Source organism: Coregonus clupeaformis, chromosome 29 (genome assembly GCF_020615455.1).
Source record: "Coregonus clupeaformis isolate EN_2021a chromosome 29, ASM2061545v1, whole genome shotgun sequence".
Classification (NCBI taxonomy): domain Eukaryota; kingdom Metazoa; phylum Chordata; class Actinopteri; order Salmoniformes; family Salmonidae; genus Coregonus; species Coregonus clupeaformis.
In genome coordinates this window covers 32,435,542-32,457,269 of record NC_059220.1, presented here as the reverse complement: position 1 = coordinate 32,457,269, position 21,728 = coordinate 32,435,542, and the positions used below count along the sequence as shown (strand labels likewise).

The window sequence follows — 21,728 nt, the reverse complement described above, 5'->3', positions numbered from 1 at the left end:
GAATGGAAACAATGAAGCCAGGTGTGGTGGAGGATCTTCAGCCTCAGAAGTCCTTCTTTAATTATCATACCAATCATAGTCCTCCGAACTTGATAGAAAGGCCTGTCTCAAAGTGGAGAAAACACTACCTGTCAATGACAACCAGTCAAGTATTCACATAAGCCCACGCACACACGAGAGTCACCTGAGTCACAGCAAAGCTGTATACTTTTCATATTTTACAATCCATTATCTAGGCATCAGGAGCAGGGACACTTTTGAGGGCTGGGCTTGGGAAATGTAACCACTCCGAAATGTAACCACTCTGAATGAACACACACACACACACGTTTGTTTTACTATCCTTGTGGGGACCAAACAATTGATTCCCATTCAAAATCCTATTTTCCCTAACCCCTAAACCTAACCCTAACTCTTAACCTAACCCTAACCTTAACCCCTAACCCTAACCCTAACCCTAACTCCTAACCCTTACCCTTACCCTTACCCTTACCCTAACCCTTAAACTAACCCCTAACCCTAATTCTAATTGTAACCCTAAACATAAAATAGTATTTTGCGAAATTTCCTCACTTGTCAGAATTGTCCTTCTGGTCACCACAAGGAGAGTAAAACCAAAATCACACACACATACACACACCCAATTCGCTATGATGTTATCAATCCCCTGCGTATGCCAACACCTTGCATTGTATTTTAGAGAGTGTAATAGCTAGCCTAGCAGCCTATATGTCAAAACAAAAGGTTAACTTACAAATTTGTGTGTAATGGCATGGTGTTTTATGTACACTTCCGCTGAAGTAACCTCATAGGCCAATCTATGATTATTATCTTGTGAATGTAAGTCATGGATTGCGTGGAGAACGATTGCGCGTCCCTGTCGGGCTCAAGGGCTGCCCCCAAACCCCTGTCATGGAACTTGCATAGCCACGGGGCAGGGAGGAATGTTAAATCCCCATTTAAGACAGCAATTTTACAGTCCATTATTATGACCTAACAGGTCTAGCCACTAGCTTCTATAAGGTGAACAAGTGGTAGCCTAAGTTAGTTGTATAGCTGAGACTAATGCATAGCCTATAGCATAACTGAGACTATGCCCCTGTTTTGGGATAACCTTCATTCTTCCCATCCTTGAAAACATCACCGATAGATGGATACCTGAAAGGAGATTTTAGGCTAGGCTACCAACCAAGTCATGTCAGATCAGTGATTATTTATTTATTGATCATTGATCTAATAGACCTATATTTAGATCAATGATTATTTCAAGAAAGGGAGAATCCATCCACTCTGAATTTGCCAGGAGGAAACTTGGTGTCTGTGTGTGTGTGTGTGTGTGCGAGCATGAGTGCGTGTGCAGCGATGCCTGTTTAAACAATTGTATTTGATCATTAGATTGATGGCCGTTTCTTTTGCCCTTACATTTTACCCCCCATACACACACACCCGCATACACACACAACCCACCCATATCTACCAATGTATGTAACTACACAGCCTCGAAATACCTCGTCCAAGTCTGTGTGGTTCCTCCTTCTGAAAAGACCCAATCTGTGGCACAACCTCTTCCAGGTCCTAATTCGTATTAATTATATGGTTAATATGTGCTTAAAGAGCAAGGATTTCCTTGTTACTAAAGTCAATTCTAATGTATAGTTTCAGCAGTCATCTAACTCAGCCATTTTAACTGTGGCACGCACAGCAACAGGGAGCCAGGGAGGAATGCAATTAACCAAATCTTCTACTTTAATCTTGAAATTGTATTACTTGACCCTAACTGCGACTTTATTCTCAAAATGTAGACTTCATTTTAGAATTGTTGACTTTATTCTCTAAATTACATTTCGAGTTCATTCTTGAAATATTGCAACTTTATTCACAAAATTAAATTTTTACTTTCTTCTCGAAAATTAATTGAGACCTTATTCTCAAAATGTCGACTTTATTCTCAAAGTATTTTGAGTTTTTAAAGTAATATCCGTGCAAGTACCACCAGCCATCACCATTAAACAAATGTATTTTCACTTGGCCCCAATACTCTTCCATACATGAAAAATATAAAGTAATACAACCTTTTATTTTGGATGATGATAGGTAGGGTAAAACAGGTGTACTAAGCTGAATTGAATTGACCATTGAAAAGCAAAGCCTTGATTCATTGTCTCAAAATCAAGAGTTGGCCTTAACAAGATACAACAGCACAACCTACTAAATACCCATCAGAGCTGTAGGCTACGTCCGGCCTTGTCGGCCCTGTGATTGTGTCAGTGTTTATGTGTTGGTGATGGTGATGGAGTGACGCCTAAAGCATCCATTTTACCTGGAGGTGTAGAGAGTAATCTGTCAACATAGAGAAATGTGGGGAGGAGAAACAATAAAGACCAATAGAGCAGGGACCAACATACTGTCACTCAGAGAGATAGTGCTGATATGGTAACTGTGACCTTGCCATGACGCCTCAGCCATTGGGTTTAAATGGCTGTTAAGCTAAGTCTTTTCAACTCCTTTTCTTTTCTGTATGTATTTTTAAATAAAGCAATAAAGGAACTAGTCAAACAAAACATTTAATTCAGGAGAGCAAATTCTACAGGATCTCTCAACCTTGGTTCTGGGTTCATACCATGCGCATTCTATTTCACTGCAGACAAGTGCTCACTGCAGACAAGTACTTAAGGTTTCTACTTCTCTAGACTCCAAAACCAGTCAGACATGACAGTTAAATTCCAAGTACATCTCCCAACCCCTTGGAAAGCACTGGGCGATATGCTTCACTCATCTTGAGCTCATGGAGACAGGTTTTTTTTCTCCCTACATCCTCCACTGTCCCACCTCCTCATTCCCACGCCTCGCAACCCCTCCATACTCCTCCCTCTCACTCAAGCCTCCCACCCATCACTCACTCCAACCTCACCCCATCCCCTTCCTCATTCCATCCCTGTTTTTGCTCCCTCTCTCCGACCTCACCCTCTATTCTGTTTCTACCTGCAGGGCCCTGTCTGGTACTCTCTCTTAATCCACTCAAACTCACACAAGCGCTCAATATGATAATGCTCAATACCTAGGATAGCACAGATATGACTCCCCTCAACCTTTACCATGAACGATTAGAGTTTGTAATTATAATTTTTTATGCTTTTGACAACTGTCCTTCATGCTCTCCACTGACAGGCCTTGTCCCATATGAAATGGTTGTTTTCTTGACACAAACATATAGAACCTCCCCCTGGGAGTGAGGTATGGCCAACACCGGTTTAGGAATCCAGGCAGCAATACTGTCTGTCAGTAGGAGAGGATATCAATAGGGCTGATATGGACAGAATGGTGAATCAATGTCTTATCTAATGGTCCTAAAGTAGGGAACTATTTGTCAAAGCTTTGCTTGCTAAGTGCATTCCAATGGAGTGACTCTGATGATCGAGGGAACGCGGAACAGGTAGGGGAATAAATTATGTCACATCAGAGAAGATTTACACAGATTTATCTGGTAAAGAAAAGCCGTTCAAGCCTGGGAAATATGAATAATGGAGCAAGGAATGTTTAAATAAGTGAAAAAGTGATTGGAACTAGACCAATTGAGTATGTCTACACAGCGACATGATCGCTAGTCTACATCTTCTAATTCTATGATTGAAACATGTCAGCTGATGAGCTTTGTGACTGTGTCTGCGTGCTGTGTCTCACCACAATATTATCAGTCAAACACAATGGCATCTTTCCTTTCGCTCTACAATAAGTTTCATACAAACACTCTCCCCGGGCCAGCTGGGATCAAAGTGAAAGCAGGGAGCCGGTGACAGACCACTAATAGACTGACTCTGCTCTGATCTGCAGCAGTTGGCAGTCAGGCTACCTCTGTTTATTGTTCTGAGTTCCCCTGGCAAACTCCATCAACAGAAATGAAAATAACCCTTTACTACAGATACTGCATGTGTCCGCTTCTACAGGAGAGAACTGAGTTCATACAATCTGTAACTGAACTGCCACATTCCCACATTCCCAATAAACAATAACATCAAAACATCAAAACTCATAATGAATTAATATATGAATAATATCATCAAAGTCTTACCAACGGAAATCTCCTACAGGTAAAATAACACATAACATTAACTTCAGGGAACTAAACTGGAATGTGTCTACTACGAAATCTTCAATGGTAGTTGAAACCATGGCAAACTTAAACAAGCATGGAGAGAATATCCATATTCATTCATCCCAGAAGGTAAATTGTACTTTGGCCAATGGCCATGTAAAGCTGGTTGTCCAGGGGCACAGCCTACTCTTTGCTTAAAACAACTACAATTTCAGTAGTAGATAATGAAAACAGACAAAGACGACCAGTACACACACCCATAGAACACAATGTTGGGATTTGAGAGCAGACTACTTTAACCAACAGTAGGAAACAACAACATTAGTGTCACAAAGGGGACCATCCTTCCAGTTGTTACAGTCCAAACCCATAGTAAATGAGTCATACCATAACATTGCATGTGTTAATCAGGAGCACAGGTAGGCCTATAAGCTACAGCGTCGGAGTGTTGGAGCAGTCCTATAGTGTGAAGGGAAACCACAGGTGTTGTGTTAGAATCCACTTGGCCCTGTCCACACCTTCCCCCCAGGCACTCACCACAACCTGGCTGTTTCACATCATACTGGAGAGCCTGTCAGTACAGAGTCTACTAGGAATATAGAGCAGTTGTACGCTCAACGATACTGATAGAGACTTGTCTATAAGGCTCATAGCCAAATTCCCAAGGGATTGCTCTGCAGAAGAAATATCAGCCCCTGCAGAGAAGCACGAGATTGAACTTCACTCAACATTTCCCATTACTGTGGGAATTGTGATCAAAACAACGCAAACACTATCCACTTTCAATGCAACATACCGAAACAAAACTAACTCTGCAAGACTTAGTATGCAAAACTAACTATGCAAGCGATTTTGTTGTAGGCAGAACGCACCGGAGTAGGATTCTATTGCATTGACAGGCAGGACTCAGTTCTGTACTCTACACAGACCGGTGCGCCATAACGGCAGTAGGCCTATATGCAAATAGACCATTGCCATAATGCATCTGTGCCATTCACTTTGAAATGAACTGTGTTTACAGCATGAGCAGTCATGAGTAGATGTGCTTGTTTTGAGACCAAATCGAGAGCTGCATGCAGCCACGTGTGCACATTTGTTCATACCCTTTGCTAGTTAGTGAGTTATTAGCCCAGTTATAGATCCTTTGTAGTCAGCAATGGGGGAGTGATTGCTTCTTACAAGACCACAAAACGTCTGCATTTCTAGACATCTTTGAAAAGCGAGTCGGGTAAAGAGCTTTTTTTTTCTTAAAGGGGCGGTGTTGTATTTTGAGACAGGCTTGTATAAGCTAAGTAGCCAATAGCCAGAGGGTAGCATAATTTGTCTGATTCTCTGTAATAATGGTATGGGAATAATAATCAATTTTATTTTGTAAAGTGGTTTCTTGCATCAACACAGCAACATTTTCAGTCACCTCCTTGTCTGAAGGATAAGTGGATAAACAGGTTAACAGTTTGGATGTATGCACTCACTAACTGTAAGTCACTCTGGATAAGAGCGTCTGCTAAATGACTAAAATGTAAATGTAAAAATGTTAATGTCAAGCCCTGCATGTTTTTTTCAAAAGTCTCATGGAATGTAGGCCTACATTGAACACAACACATTGGCTGCTACTGTAGTCTGAACGATAGAACAGCTATTTCCATGTTATGGGATGCATTTTCTCCATTGTTTTTGATCATAAGCCACTCTGGTAGGCCTATATTATGATCATCCACAGTAGCCTACTTGACCACTGTCTGAAACTGTAACTTAAAGTAGGTACAGCCTCAGTGTTCACAGTAAACGCACACTGGAAGTTGCAGAGAATTTTCACAACGTTCAAGTTTGCGCTCAGCAGACCTGAAATTTGCTCACTGCCTAAAACAATTAGAGGGAGCATTGCTCATAGCCCCAAGTTTTGATACGATGTCATTGTGTCAGTGAAGGATGCATGTTGGGGGAAAAGGCCTACATGAGAGAAATGTAACTAAATTACTTTCATTCATGCTCTGCTATTATGTTACTTCTGTCCAAAACTTGAACTGAATACACAGTGCAGTACTTAGCCGCAGGCTTGGAAATATAAAAGACAGGAGGAAAATAAACAATATATAACTCAAAACTCACAAAGCACAGAAAGAGAGCAACTGCACCTCAATCAGTGTCCCCTTTCTGTCACAAAACACCATTTACAGTACATTACTGAAAACAATCTATCAGTTCTATAGTATGATAAGCAAATAATTTATCCAAGCTGTAAGGCTGTGAATGTTTGGACAAACTGTGCAAACTGACTATGTGGGTCATATCAGGTAGCTTAGTGGTTAAGAGTATTGTGCCAGTAACTGAAAGGTTGCTGGTTCTAATCCCCGAGCCGACTAGGTGAAAAATCTGTTGATGTGCCCTTGAGCAAGGCACTTAACCCTAATTGCTCTGGATAAGAGTGTCTGCTAAATGACTAAAAATATCTAAAACAAATACATCCCTTCCCACTATTCAACATTATGTCAAATGAAGGACTGTGAGTAAGCCCATAAAGCAAAACAAGAGGCACTCTGTTTTGGAATGGTGTTCGGTCTTATAATTCCAGTATGGGTGGGCAGCAAAATTAAAGGGTGCTTGTTTTGTTGAAGAAATGATAATGGAACCACAGAAAGACATGGATTATTAGGTTAATGATGCTAACATTTTGATGGATGCATGAGGGCCTGTGCACTGGTACAGTATGTGACTTGTCTTTTCTCATCCAAAACCATACATTCAAGCATGCTGGAGCCATGAGCTACACCTTTCTGGCATTCCGTCTGGCAACTGTGCTACAATCCAAATCATTACATATCCCTTACCTATGACTGCTTTGTATAGAATTTCAGCTGAGGGCCATTTGAAACCTTACATTGACAACTGTTTTGAGCGCAAGACCTGTGTCATTCACAGTGGAGAAAAACGATTGTGTCACTTATACCTTATGACTGAGAATACAGAACTGTACTAGGGTGCTATAAATAGGTTTGTTTATATAGGGGTGTTGTTGACAGAGTACGGTAGAAGGTTTAGGAATTTGGAGCATATCTCTGAAAACATATCTGAACAAAGATATGTTACTGTATGTAAACTGAATGGTCTGTGTTTCTTTGAGCTACAATGAACAAACAAACACAGGACAGAAAGTAAGTCCACCTGGTTTTCTGTGATGACAGTCACTGCGGTATTGCAATAAAAAGTTACAGCAGTTCTCCTCTAACCTCAAGAACAGATAGGATCTGTTAGCATGCATTTACCGGGAATCTGAAAACTTCCTCTATCTCCATTTAATATGCTGAACGAGTGCATGCGTGTTTGTGCGTGTGAGTCATATTCCTCCCTGTCAGGCCTGCATGGATCACACATCACTGAGCTCAGGCTGATATGATTGCACTGCATGGGACTACCGGTGCAGCAAGTTTCTGATCAACTATTCAAATATTATGTAAGGCTGGCCAGGCCACCTCCTCAGCCAGGCATATGATGCACATCACCATCACACCGGATTAGTCAGTAGTCAAAGTTCAATGCTAAAACAATACAATGTGTAGGAGGAAAACAACACTTTGTCTGAATTAATGCATGCATATTTGCAAGGCCAATTACACTGGATAGCACCATGTGCGTGAGAGTCCCACCATAAGGATTTACAATGTATCTGTCTGACAGTGGACGAACCCTGTTAGGTTATGGTTGACTGTCATCATCTTGTTGGGAGAGTTGTTGGGGTGTGTTATGGAATTTGGTTTATAATGGAAAACATATGCAGTACACTTGCATAACCATGAGGAGAGAGTCTATAGCTTTTTGAAAGTACTGTAATATCAATAAATAACATAGTATTTACACTGCATAGTAACACAGACATACAGGTTGGATAGATGCAAGTGTGACAGTGACTATCTGCTGTTTGTCTTCAATGGTCATTTCAATGATATACGGTACCCATTGGTTTTTGAATATTATAAACTGGTTGGTTCGAGCCCTGAATGCTGATTGGCTGAAAGCCGTGGTATATCAGACCGTATACCACGGGCATGACAACACATTTATTTTTACTGCTCTAATTACATGGGTAACCAGTTTACAGTGGGGGAAAAAAGTATTTAGTCAGCCACCAATTGTGCAAGTTCTCCCACTTAAAAAGATTAGAGAGGCCTGTAATTTTCATCACAGGTACACGTCAACTATGACAGACAAACTGAGAAAAAAAATCCAGAAAATCACATTGTAGGATTTTTTATGAATTTATTTGCAAATTATGGTGGAAAATAAGTATTTGGTCAATAACAAAAGTTTCTCAATACTTTGTTATATACCCTTTGTTGGCAATGACACAGGTCAAATGTTTTCTGTAAGTCTTCACAAGGTTTTCACACACTGTTGCTGGTATTTTGGCCCATTCCTCCATGCAGATCTCCTCTAGAGCAGTGATGTTTTGGGGCTGTCGCTGAGCAACACGGACTTTCAACTCCCTCCAAAGATTTTCTATGGGGTTGAGATCTGGAGACTGGCTAGGCCACTCCAGGACCTTGAAATGCTTCTTACGAAGCCACTCCTTTGTTGCCCGGGCGGTGTGTTTGGGATCATTGTCATGCTGAAAGACCCAGCCACGTTTCATCTTCAATGCCCTTGCTGATGGAAGGAGGTTTTCACTCAAAATTTCACGATACATGGCCCCATTCATTCTTTCCTTTACACGGATCAGTCGTCCTGGTCCCTTTGCAGAAAAACAGCCCCAAAGCATGATGTTTCCACCCCCATGCTTCACAGTAGGTATGGTGTTCTTTGGATGCAACTCAGCATTCTTTGTCCTCCAAACACGACGAGTTGAGTTTTTACCAAAAAGTTCTATTTTGGTTTCATCTGACCATATGACATTCTCCCAATCCTCTTCTGGATCATCCAAATGCACTCTAGCAAACTTCAGACGGGCCTGGACATGTACTGGCTTAAGCAGGGGGACACGTCTGGCACTGCAGGATTTGAGTCCCTGGCGGCGTAGTGTGTTACTGATGGTAGGCTTTGTTACTTTGGTCCCAGCTCTCTGCAGGTCATTCACTAGGTCCCCCCGTGTGGTTCTGGGATTTTTGGTCACCGTTCTTGTGATCATTTTGACCCCACGGGGTGAGATCTTGCGTGGAGCCCCAGATCGAGGGAGATTATCAGTGGTCTTGTATGTCTTCCATTTCCTAATAATTGCTCCCACAGTTGATTTCTTCAAACCAGGCTGCTTACCTATTGCAGATTCAGTCTTCCCAGCCTGGTGCAGGTCTACAATTTTGTTTCTGGTGTCCTTTGACAGCTCTTTGGTCTTGGCCATAGTGGAGTTTGGCGTGTGACTGTTTGAGGTTGTGGACAGGTGTCTTTTATACTGATAACAAGTTCAAACAGGTGCCATTAATACAGGTAACGAGTGGAGGACAGAGGAGCCTCTTAAAGAAGAAGATACAGGTCTGTGAGAGCCAGAAATCTTGCTTGTTTGTAGGTGACCAAATACTTATTTTCCACCATAATTTGCAAATAAATTCATAAAAAATCATACAATGTGATTTTCTGGATTTCTTTTTCTCAATTTGTCTGTCATAGTTGACGTGTACCTATGATGAAAATTACAGGCCTCTCTCATCTTTTTAAGTGGGAGAACTTGCACAATTGGTGGCTGACTAAATACTTTTTTCCCCCACTGTATAATAGCAATAAGGCTCCTCAGGGGTTTGTGGTATATGGCCAATATACCACGGCTAAGGGCTGTGTCCAGGCACTCCACGTTGCGTCGTGCATAAGAACAGCCCTTAGCCGTGGTATATAGGCCATATACCACACCTTCTCGGGCCTTATTGTTTAAATATAACTTATGCATTATGAGTTGAGTATCCCTGTCGGTTACACTTTACCTAAAAACATTTTCACCGCCATAAGGGCAACATAATCATGACATAACCACCATGAACAATTAGCAGCTGCCATGGCTGTTCATGCCATATGGTAAGCCATGTATAGCTTCAAAATATGTTTAAAAATATCGAGACACATTTCCTCAACCCCATCCAGGCTGTTAAAATTACAGATTGCACACTTAAATCCACCCAAACATTTAAGAACAAACAAATAATAAACCACAATTTAACACAGGGCTATCCAACCCTGTTCCTTGAGAGCTAATGTTTTATAGGTTTTCGCTCCAACCCTAATCTAGCAGGTTGGAGCGAATCTAACTGATTCTAATTACCTGGATGATAAACTGAATCAGGTTAGTTACAACCAGTGTTGGAGCAAAAACCTACAGGAGGGTAGCTGTCCAGGAACATGGTTTGATAACCCTGGTTTAACATAAGTTTTTCCATTTAAATGTTCACCTCATTTACCCCGTTACCCTTCTCACACCTTGTTATTGCTTTTCCCATTGTTATACTGCTGCTGCTTGCTGGTAAATTCCCCATTATGTCTCACAGATGGAAGGATGCCGGTCACGACCCAAACTTCAGATCAAACTTGTTTCCCTTCAACAGTGACCAAAACCTGACAAGACTGAACTAGACGAGCAGGAACTCGACACCTCACTGGTTTACCTGTAGAAACTGCCACAGGGGAAAAGATACACTCTGCTCTGCGTTTAGCATGACATGAATACATCAAAATATATTAAGTCGACAAACACCTCCAGTGCAGTAATACATGTGAACATTATTGGAGGAATGAGTTTAACTTGAGAAACATATGTCTGGTCTGGTGGTGGTTTGTTACAGTATTAGCTAGCTATAGTGTTACCTGGAATACCATAGAGTTGTTATGTATTGTAGGCCCGTCTGAAATATAGGATTAACTGGGACTGTAATCTATTATGCTATAATATGCACATACAGTAAGTACTTGAGGAACTCACTTTATCTTTATGAGAGTACAAATGAGAGAATGCAGGTGGAGAATTACACCCTTCCTGCATATTACCTGGCCTGATCCCAGATGTGTTTGCGCTATCTTGCCAACTCCTTGTGACTCATTGTTTGGCGTGAAAATTCCAAATAATTTATGTTTTATCCAGCCCATCATATCAGGTAGGCCTATTTCTGTTGAAATCCAGAAGCCAATCTCAACTACATTGCTAACCAACCCATCAACACACATACACACACACACACACACACACGACTAATAGCTGTTGTTACACTGTGCAGATCATGGTGCATTCATACATTAAAGTAGCCAGTTCTTCTAATAATTGCTCCTCATACAAGACAAAGACAGTGGGATTAGGCAATCAGTCAATAGAAGATCTGTGATAACTCTACAGGGATTTAAAACATATTATAAACTGGGTGGTTCGAGCCTTGAATGCTGATTGGCTGACGGCTGTGGTCCTTTGTAGCTCAATTGGTAGAGCATGGCGCTTGTAACGCCAGGGTAGTGGGTTCGATCCGCGGGACCACCCATACGTAAAAATGTATGCACACATGACTGTAAGTCGCTTTGGATAAAAACGTCTGCTAAATGGCATATTATATTATTATTATATAACACAGGTATGACAAAACCTTTATTTTTAATTACGTTGGTAACCAGTTTATAATAGCGATAAGGCACCTCAGGGGTTTGTGGTATATGGCCAATATACCACGGCTAAGGGCTGTATCCAGGCACTCCACGTTGCGTTGTGCTTAAGGACAGCCCTTAGCCTTCGTATATTGGCCATATACTAAACCATCTCAGGCCTTATTGCTTAAATATATTCTTAATCACATCTCTGAATGCAAATAGCCTGTTTCTCAATAAAATCCCCAATTATTGACTATGGAGGTGAGCTTTAAGGCAAATAACCATACTGTTAAAATCAGTCTATTTGTTGATTTGTTGTCAGAAGTATAACTCTGCCTGAGGTAGGCCTACCTGTATCATAGCCTAAATTGTGGCCTACATTTGAGCGCCAAGCTGGTGCTGACAGGTATCAATGCAGGTAGCCTGCAGGGTAAGATATGCCATCCATTCTGTCATAGTGGCATGAAACATTGGGGCAAATTAGGATAGGTAGGCCTATCTATTTTATGTCTTACCTTTAAGCGCAAGAGCTAGGCTACCTATATAAATAGTATCAACAAATCAAGGTGATAATGTAATAATAGACCTACCCCAGTCCCCACAAATTTTCATAAAGATTATAATTTACATGTTACTGCTGAAGCTGTCGAGCTCGTCGGCACCGTTACAGAACAATGGGTCATCGATGCTCCCTGAGTCCTTGGAGTGTTTCTTCTTGCGCTTCAAGGACGGGAACCGTTTCTTCTTCTTTTTCTCGTTGCTCGGCGGACTCGTAGGTAGAATATCACCGGGAAGCGTCCCATCATGTGGGCTGACAAGTCCGGGACTCGACGGTAACGCGCTTGCAGGTTCCCCATCTACATATGAAGTTACATCTTTAAATGTGTGCTTTCCACCATCCTTGTTTTCTTTATCAGGTGACTTTGTTTTATAAAACAATTTATTTATTTTAAATGTTCCAGATTTACTCATGGTTGCCCGAAATTCTGCTTTTCAATAAAGTCGATAATAAATTGAATTGAAACAATTATACAACAATCGAAATAAGAAACCAAAAAAGTTGATTCAACCGATCCACGCAGACTATTTGCAAGCTATAGCAATGGAAAAAACGCATGCCAAGTGGCCAAGAGCGCATTTCCAAATGCGCAGGTGATAAAGGTGCTCTACCTGTCTCAGTTGAACTTCTAAATCTCTTAACTCCTTTACTGCGGAGTGTCGTCTTCCGGGTCCTAAAATAGTTCCAGCACACTCTCAGAGCCACCCGCAGCTACAGGTAAAAGGTGCTCATATTTGTCACAGTGATAAACAACCAATGATGAATAATTATGATGATTCATTTTCATACATGAATCACACGTTGCTCAAGCAGAGCTGTATCCACTTATTTGACTGGTGCTGGCACTCAATATTCCAAATAGTAGACACAACTTTTTTTGTCCAAACCTTTTGTCCTTTACTTGTAGGCCTATGCCAATACAATATCTAAATATTTCATTTATAAAGGGTGTTTTATTTGGGCAAGAAGAAAATTGTATACCTTGTGTCTCACATAGAAATGTAGGCTATGCTATATCCAAACTGTGTCAAGTGGGCATTTTGTGGCATAAAAGCCTAATCACTGGGCAAAACCTGTCTCAATAGTTGCATTTTGTACATGTTGGCCCTCCCTGCTGGCCAAATTGGGGATGTTCAAGATCAAATGTACTTATTTATTCACATGGCAGAATACAATTGAGATCTGGAAGAATCAAAGGACCAGTTTCTCATCCACACGAACTACATTGTCACGAAACAATCCAAATCGAACTCTAGCCCCCAAATCGACCTCTAGCTATTCACCTTTGTGGAGCATTTAAAATGCGATCTCCCAAGTTTGGCTCTGTCGCTCTGAGGCAGAGGAAATCAATTATTTGTCTGGATAGGCCAGAAAATGTGACACATCACTCCCTATGCAAATGTGGGATGTGAAACCTGACACTTCAAGTCAGCTCCGCTGACAGAGTGGTAGCCGAAAGCAGACAGATGAGGCCTTCTGGCACTATAAGGCAGTGGTTCTCAAACCTCTCCTCTGGGACCCCAGCCGTTTCATGTATTTGATCTATTCCACAGATAGCACACATGATTCAATTTGTCAACTAATCATCAAGCCCTTGGCTAGGTGAATCAGGTGAGCTAGTTCAGGGCCACAACAAAATTGTGAGACATCTAGGGGTTTGAGAACCACTGCTATAAGGCACTGGACCCTGCAAAGTTCACAAAGCGCTTTGTACACCAAAATATCAGACGGAACTGGTCCAGAACCACTCAAAGTCCCCCAAATAGACGACTTAACATCTAAGAGGTTAAAACTGTAAGTATAAGCAATGTGGTAAAAACTCTCTAGAGCCTGTCGGAGGGCAAGGTGGAGCTATTGCCATAGTGCCTATTCCTTTCATATCTTATGCCTAGAATGTTGGGCCTAGGGGTTCATGTATGAATATTCAAATGTCAATTCATTTTCATGTGAAACTGAAAATGCTCAAACTGCCAAGTGAAAGTTTGATTTGAATATGAAGATGTCAGAGGGTGTATGTAGGTATTACATACAAGCCTGCGTATCTTTGAACACAGGTGGGATGTAGATGTGCAGGAGATGAGATCAAAAAATGAGAGATCAGATAACCTGTGCAGAAGCTAGTAGCTGTGACACTGTGGGGTTTCCACCTCCCAGGAGAGACACAACCAACCACACTGAACCTCTCTGTCCTGCCCACACACACAGTAACTTCTGTCTGCAGAGATCATAAGGTAGCCTAACTAGTCTCTGTAGACAGACCGTTGCTTCTGGCAATATACCAATGCTAGTTTACGTTGCACCAATGTCTGGGATATCCGAGACTATAGCCTAACATGAGTACTCTCAATTCAAGTTCATATATCTGGGAATCCTAATTTACAGGATTGACCAGCCTTTGCCTGATTTGATTTAGAAGGATATATTTTGGACTTAACCTGACCAGAAAGTCTTTCATCAGCTGTTTTGTATCCCAGCAACCTGTCCTCTCAAGGGCTTGTCTACAGGTGCAGTGGGGGGAAAAAGTATTTAGTCAGCCACCAATTGTGCAAGTTCTCCCACTTAAAAAGATGAGAGAGGCCTGTCATTTTCATCATAGGTACACGTCAACTATGACAGACAAATTGAAGAAAAAAAATCCAGAAAATCACATTGTAGGATTTTTAATGAATTTATTTGCAAATTATGGTGGAAAATAAGTATTTGGTCACCTACAAACAAGCAAGATTTCTGGCTCTCACAGACCTGTAACTTCTTCTTTAAGAGGCTCCTCTGTCCTCCACTCATTACCTGTATTAATGGCACCTGTTTGAACTTGTTATCAGTATAAAAGACACCTGTCCACAACCTCAAACAGTCACACTCCAAACTCCACTATGGCCAAGACCAAAGAGCTTTCAAAGGACACCAGAAACAAAATTGTAGACCTGCACCAGGCTGGGAAGACTGAATCTGCAATAGGTAAGCAGCTTGGTTTGAAGAAATCAACTGTGGGAGCAATTATTAGGAAATGGAAGACATACAAGACCACTGATAATCTCCCTCGATCTGGGGCTCTACGCAAGATCTCACCCCGTGGGGTCAAAATGATCACAAGAACGGTGAGCAAAAATCCCAGAACCACACGGGGGGACCTAGTGAATGACCTGCAGAGAGCTGGGACCAAAGTAACAAAGCCTACCATCAGTAACACACTATGCCGCCAGGGACTCAAATCCTGCAGTGCCAGACATGTCCCCCTGCTTAAGCCAGTACATGTCCAGGCCCGTCTGAAGTTTGCTAGAGTGCATTTGGATGATCCAGGAGAGGATTGGGAGAATGTCATATGGTCAGATGAAACCAAAATATAACTTTTTGGTAAAAACTCAACTCGTCGTGTTTGGAGGACAAAGAATGCTGAGTTGCATCCAAAGAACACCATACCTATTGTGAAGCATGGGGGTGGAAACATCATGCTTTGGGGCTGTTTTTCTGCAAAGGGACCAGGACGACTGATCCGTGTAAAGAAAAGAATGAATGGGGCCATGTATCGTGAGATTTTGAGTGAAAACCTCCTTCCATCAGCAAGGGCATTGAAAATGAAACGTGGCTGGGTCTTTCAGCATGACAATGATCCCATACACACCGCCCGGGCAACAAAGGAGTGAGTAAGAATCATTTCAAGGTCCTGGAGTGGCCTAGCCAGTCTCCAGATCTCAACCCCATAGAAAATCGTTGGAGGGAGTTGAAAGTCCGTGTTGCCCAGTGACAGCCCCAAAACATCACTGCTCTAGAGGAGATCTGCATGGAGGAATGGGCCAAAATACCAGCAACAGTGTGTGAAAACCTTGTGAAGACTTACAGAAAATGTTTGACCTGTGTCATTGCCAACAAAGAGTATATAACAAAGTATTGAGAAACTTTTGTTATTGACCAAATACTTATTTTCCACCATAATTTGCATATAAATTCATAAAAAATCCTACAATGTGATTTTCTGGATTTTTATTTCTCATTTTGTCTGTCATAGTTGACGTGTACCTATGATGAAAATTACAGGCCTCTCTAATCTTTTTAAGTGGGAGAACTTGCACAATTGGTGGCTGACTAAATACTCCCCCCCCCCACTGTATGTACTAATAACTTATGAAGTGTATTTGATATAAACTGGTTCTTAGTCACATCTGAAATAATGTCTAGTAATGAATGAGGCTTGTAAAACCTTTGACGAACCAAAACAGTGTTATTTTTCACACACACATGAACACCACCTGCTCGCTCACTCATACAGGACACATCACAGGCTTTCCCTTCCTTGAGCCTGCAAACTGGTCTCAGAGCATTTAGTATTATTCTGTACGTAAATCCAGGACACTCCATTTAGTATTATATGTTACGTATGGTATGTATTAATTTGTGGATGTCCATTACCCATTTCGCATGATATGTTACAAATTACAATTCATATTATATTAGCAAAACGTACATTATGTTACATATTTGCAAAACTTATGATATGTTATGAATTCTAGCTTGATGACTAACGTTAGCTGGCTTTCCATGACATAGACTGACCAGGTGAATCCACGTGAAAGCTACGATCCCTTATTGATGTTAAATCCACTTCAATCAGTGTAGATGAAGGGGAGGAGACAGGTTAAAGAATGATTTTTAAGCCTTAAGGCAGACAATTGAGACATGGATTGTGGGTGTGTGCCATTCAGAGGGTGGTGAATGGGCAAGACAAAAGATTGAAGTGCCTTTGAACAGTGTATGGTAGTAGGTGCCAGGCGCACCGGTTTGAGTGTGTCAAGAACTGCAATGCTGCTGGGTTTTTCACACACAACAGTTTCCCGTGTGAATCAAGAATGGTCCACCACCCAAAGGATATCCAGCCAACTTGACACAACTGTGGGACGCATTGGAATCAACATGAACCAGCATCCCTGTGGAACGCTTTTGACATCTTGTAGAGTCCATGCCCTGAAAAATTGAGGCTGTTCTAAGGGCAAAAGGGGGTGCAACTAAATATTAGGAAGGTGTTCCTAATGTTTTGTACACTCAGTGTATGTAGGCTACCTGTTTGAGCTCCTGTTAGACAGATTCAATGTGGTTTCTCAAGGGGAGGCTGTGCAGTCTTGCCCTCTACCTGTGTCAGTTCAGATAGGACAGGTTATGCCTGATACAGAGGCTATTTCTTTTGTACATTTGGTAAATCTACTTGTATACTTTGTATGATATGACACTTTCCCCATTGGATCACCAAGGCCTGTAAATAGAATGCACGACTTGGACTTGACCTGTTCTACTTGGGACTCGACTTGAGACTTGGACCTTGTGACTTGCTTGTGACTCGAATAATAGTGACTTGGTCTGGTGTTGAGCTCGGTTTTTAGATTTGTTTCTATAACTGTAAAGCAATATACTGCATAAGTCTCATGTATTATTATTATTATTATTATTTGAAGAGGATCTGAAGTTATTTGAAGTTTCAACTGTTCTGCCTGCGGTTACGAAACCCCTACCTGTCCCAGACCTGCTGTTTTCAACTCTTAATGATCGGCTATGAAAAGCCAACTGAGAGACCTGAGCCCTAGGACCATACGTCGGGACTACCGGCCGTGGTGACTCCTTGCTGTCCCCAGTCCGCCTGGCCTTGCTGCTATTCCAGTTTCAACTGTTCTGCCTGCGGTTATGGAACCCCTACCTGTCCCCGACCTGCTGTTTTCAACTCTTAATGATCGGCTATGAAAAGCCAACTGAGATTTATTCCTGATTATTATTTGACCATGCTTGTCACTTATGAACATTTTTGAACATCTTGGCATGGTTCTGTTATAATCTCCACCCGGCACAGCCAGAAGAGGACTGGCCACCCCTCATAGCCTGGTTCCTCTCTAGGTTTCTTCCTAGATTTTGGCCTTTCTAGGGAGTTTTTCCTAGCCACCGTGCTTCTACACCTGCATTACTAGCTGTTTGGGGTTTTAGGCTGGGTTTCTGTACAGCACTTCGAGATATTAGCTGATGTAAGAAGGGCTATATAAAATAAAATTGATTGATTGATTGATCTGCAACTAGTCACACTACATTCCAAGGCAAGAGCAAATCATTGAGCACTATGAGCACATTTATTCGTAACCGTTCCTAGATGATTGAGAGATTAAAGTCTTCACACTGTGGACCAGCACTATTGTGACACTGAGCACAGAGAATCTTGAAATTAATTCATAAACCATTTAAACGGCTGTCAGTGAGATACAGAGTGTTTTGGGGAAGCTAAATATGAAACAGAAACATGTATTGAGTGAAACAGGGAAGTGTATGAGATAACAGTCATGCGTGCATACATTTTTGTGTATGGGTGGTCCTCTGTAGCTCAGCTGGTAGAGCACAGCGCTTGTAACGCCAGGGTAGTGGGTTCAATCCCTGGGACCACCCATACACAAAAATGTATGCACGCATGACTGTAAGTCGCTTTTGATGAAAGCGTCTGCTAAATGGCATATTTTTATTAAGTGTCTTTTAACATAGCATGAGTGTAACATTTGAGTGGTGGCACGACAATACCACACAGTAAGCAGAATGTTCCTCATACAGTATGTCACTGTACATCTCTACAGCTATTGTACTATTATCCCTTATAAATAGCTACAGTACTTGCATAAAATAGTGCAGTTCAGCTTTACACACCTTGTTTTTTCAGTTATGTTTCTTATCAAACATAAGTCATGACAGTCATGATAATACCGTGTTTGAGCTGATTCTCAATGTGCTTATCTCATATGTATGCGACAAGCAGGCTTCACTGGCAACAGGTTGACCTGTTTTTGTCACATCAGTGTTGACGTGGAAACAAATTTGAGATGCCGTGTACAATGTGTCTCAGTATCTCTAGCCTTGGGTCTGATCAGGATCTAATCAGGGCTTTAGATCAGACAAACAGCGTTGTTACACACCTACACGTGCCTTGATGTGCTCTCGGTCATAACAGAAAATGGGGTCATTCACAAACAGCGGATGTTCTCAAGCTCTCAGACATGTTTGTTTCTCAGTAAATAGGGTTTGCACTCTGCAGTTGAACACTTTCACTGCTGTATGTGTAAAATAAGGAATGTCACATTGCAGCTACAGGTAAGGGTTCACAGTTACTGTGATGTTTATATCTTCTGTCATGGACTTGATTGTACAACATGAAAGAGTAATTCAATGACTAAATCATGATAGCAGGCCTACTACTTTTTGCAGAAAGACATTTTTTCTCTCCACAGGTGATAAACATGGAGGTGCAGACGTACACAGACGGATATGATTATGATGATCCCGATGATAACGAAATAGAATATATCTGTAAAGTGAATCTCAACCGTGATATGGAGATAGTCATTCAGACCTACGTCCATTCCTTCATCTGTGCATTCGGTCTCTGTGGCAATGCGTTGGTGATTGTCACATATGCCTTCTACAAGAAAGCCAAGACCATGACGGACATGTACCTTCTGAACGTGGCGGTGGCAGATCTGCTGTTCATAGTGGCCCTGCCGCTCATCATCTACAATGAACAGCATGACTGGAGCATGGGCTCAGCGGTCTGCAAGGTACGGGTTTGGACAGTTCCTGATGCAGTTCCTAATAAAGCTCCTGATGTTTCAATGTCGTTCACGTTACAGTGAAGTCAGATGCAGATTTCCTCATTGCATGGAATTATAAGAATGTGTTCTTCATTTTCTAAGGCCCTGCGAGGAGCCTACAGCATCAACCTGTACAGTGGCATGCTTCTGCTGGCGTGCATCAGTGGAGACCGCTACATCTCCATCGTCCAGGCCAGGCGCTCCTTCGGCCTCCGCTCCCGGACCCTGATCTACAGCCGCCTCATCTGCACAGCCATCTGGGCTCTGGCCGTAGCCCTGTCCATCCCCACAGTCATCTATAACGAGCGGGTTGAGGAGACCAACTGGTTGGGAGAGACTATAACTGTGTGCCAGGAGCAGTTCAAAAGTAACGAGAGCGCCCGGCTGATGAAGGTGTTGGTACCCAGCCTGCAGGTGGCCATGGGGTTCTTCCTGCCCCTCCTGGTCATGGTCCTCTGCTATGCCAGCATCATCTTGACCCTGCTGAGGGCCCACAGCACCCAGAGGCACAAGGTTCCAGTATCCACCAAAGTTCCAGTCATAGAATTAGAATGTTAAATTCTAAGAATACAGTCAATGTTTCTTATAGGGTCAATTAAGTTTATCTTGTTGTATCTTCTCTCTCTTAAGGCAATGCGTGTGGTCATAGCCGTGGTGGTGGTCTTCATCATGTGCCACCTGCCCTACAACGTAGCCCTGCTCTACCACACAGTGGCGCTGTTCAAGGAGAGGGAGTGTAAGAAGGAGAAGGTCATCCTCACCACCCTCACCATCACCAGGAGCGTGGCCTACCTCCACTGCTGCCTTAACCCCATCCTGTACGCCTTCATCGGAGTCAAGTTCAGGAACCACTTCAGGAAGATCCTGGAGGACCTGTGGTGCCTGGGCAGGAAGTACATCTACCCCTCGGGTCGCTCCTCACGCATGACCTCTGACCTCTATATCCCAGCTCACAGGTCCACTGACGGATCCAACAACGAGAATGGCTCCTCATTCACCATGTGAAGATGGGAGTAGGTAGAGATTGCCTCCAACTACCATGGGTGATGATAACATGGTTAGTCAGGGACTACAGTAGTGACTGTTATATTCAGTATGAGCGTTTGTTTGATGCTGTAGCTACAGTACATGGTATTTGTCATATTGAATACTGATCATTATGTATTGAAATTGCTCTAATGTCCAATGTGTATTTACAAAACTATTGAATTATTCCTCTGTGCTTAACAATGCCAATTTGTTTCACAGCATGATACTGCTATTTGTCCAAATATAGCCAAGAATGACTCAAACATAAAAACAATAGAATAAAGATTAACTGAATGCAATCTAATAGAATGCAATGATGCTATGTGTCTTTAAATGAAATGTATTTGTCTGTGACAGATCTCATCTCTCTTTAAAAAATTCTAACATACAAATAAGCATTCACTAGTTCCATGGGATGTTTTGCATAAACCAGACTTTCAGTAAAAGTAATTTGGTGCCAAAGGGGAGCTTTCCAACAGAAAGACCAAACAGGTGCTTACTACGAAGCAGGGTGTGATCTTATTGGGTGAAATATTGCTGAATCCCAAATTTACCCCTGACCCACAAGTCAGTAGGGGAGAGTGGGGTAAGTTGAGCTAAGGGGTAAGTTGAGCCACCCTTGTTTCCAGGAAACCATACACAAAATTAAGAATTTGACCAAATATTTAGGAAGAGGTCATCATTTCATGGAGTCTGTGAAGGAAGAAACCACATGGAAAAAGTGGTAAGGAAGTTACAGTTATCATTAACACAATAGAAAGGTCAAATGCTTTACTATCTAAATGTTGAAAGTGTGTGAGCAATGGAGAGAAACAAAATGGTGCAGTTTGTGGCCATATGGTGGAGAGTGATACAGGAGCTGGAGATGGGGGTGTGAGCATGTGGGTCTGAGTAGGTGTGA

At 42.0% G+C, this 21,728-nt stretch overlaps 2 protein-coding genes across 2 annotated transcripts in view; one reads left to right on the top strand and one right to left on the bottom strand.

Moving 5' to 3' along the window:
* The window catches only part of LOC121545048 (microtubule-associated protein futsch), a 52,872-nt gene extending 40,115 nt beyond the window's left edge, over positions 1 to 12,757 (bottom strand). The window contains exon 1 of the mRNA XM_041855404.2: positions 12,264 to 12,757. Coding sequence (XP_041711338.1) covers positions 12,264 to 12,607 — 344 coding nt within the window. The 5' untranslated portion in view covers positions 12,608 to 12,757. The remainder of the gene's footprint in view (positions 1 to 12,263) is intronic.
* A 6,690-nt stretch (positions 12,758 to 19,447) lies between these two features.
* On the top strand, positions 19,448 to 21,272 carry LOC121544481 (C-C chemokine receptor type 6-like). Its single transcript, XM_041854407.1, has 3 exons — positions 19,448 to 19,765; positions 19,901 to 20,311; positions 20,429 to 21,272. The coding sequence occupies exons 1-3, from the start codon at positions 19,448 to 19,450 to the stop codon at positions 20,801 to 20,803; spliced, it is 1,104 nt and encodes a 367-aa protein (XP_041710341.1). The 3' UTR covers positions 20,804 to 21,272.
* Positions 21,273 to 21,728: the final 456 nt, after the last annotated feature.

What these genes read in the sequence shown, in the direction of transcription:
- LOC121544481 (XM_041854407.1), top strand. Translation starts at nt 19,448, where the DNA reads ATGGAGGTGCAGACGTACACAGACGGATATGATTATGATGATCCCGAT. An exon ending in TGGGCTCAGCGGTCTGCAAG is followed by an intron (nt 19,766 to 19,900) that starts GTACGGGTTTGG and finishes TCATTTTCTAAG; the next exon opens with GCCCTGCGAGGAGCCTACAG. An exon ending in ACAGCACCCAGAGGCACAAG is followed by an intron (nt 20,312 to 20,428) that starts GTTCCAGTATCC and finishes CTCTCTCTTAAG; the next exon opens with GCAATGCGTGTGGTCATAGC.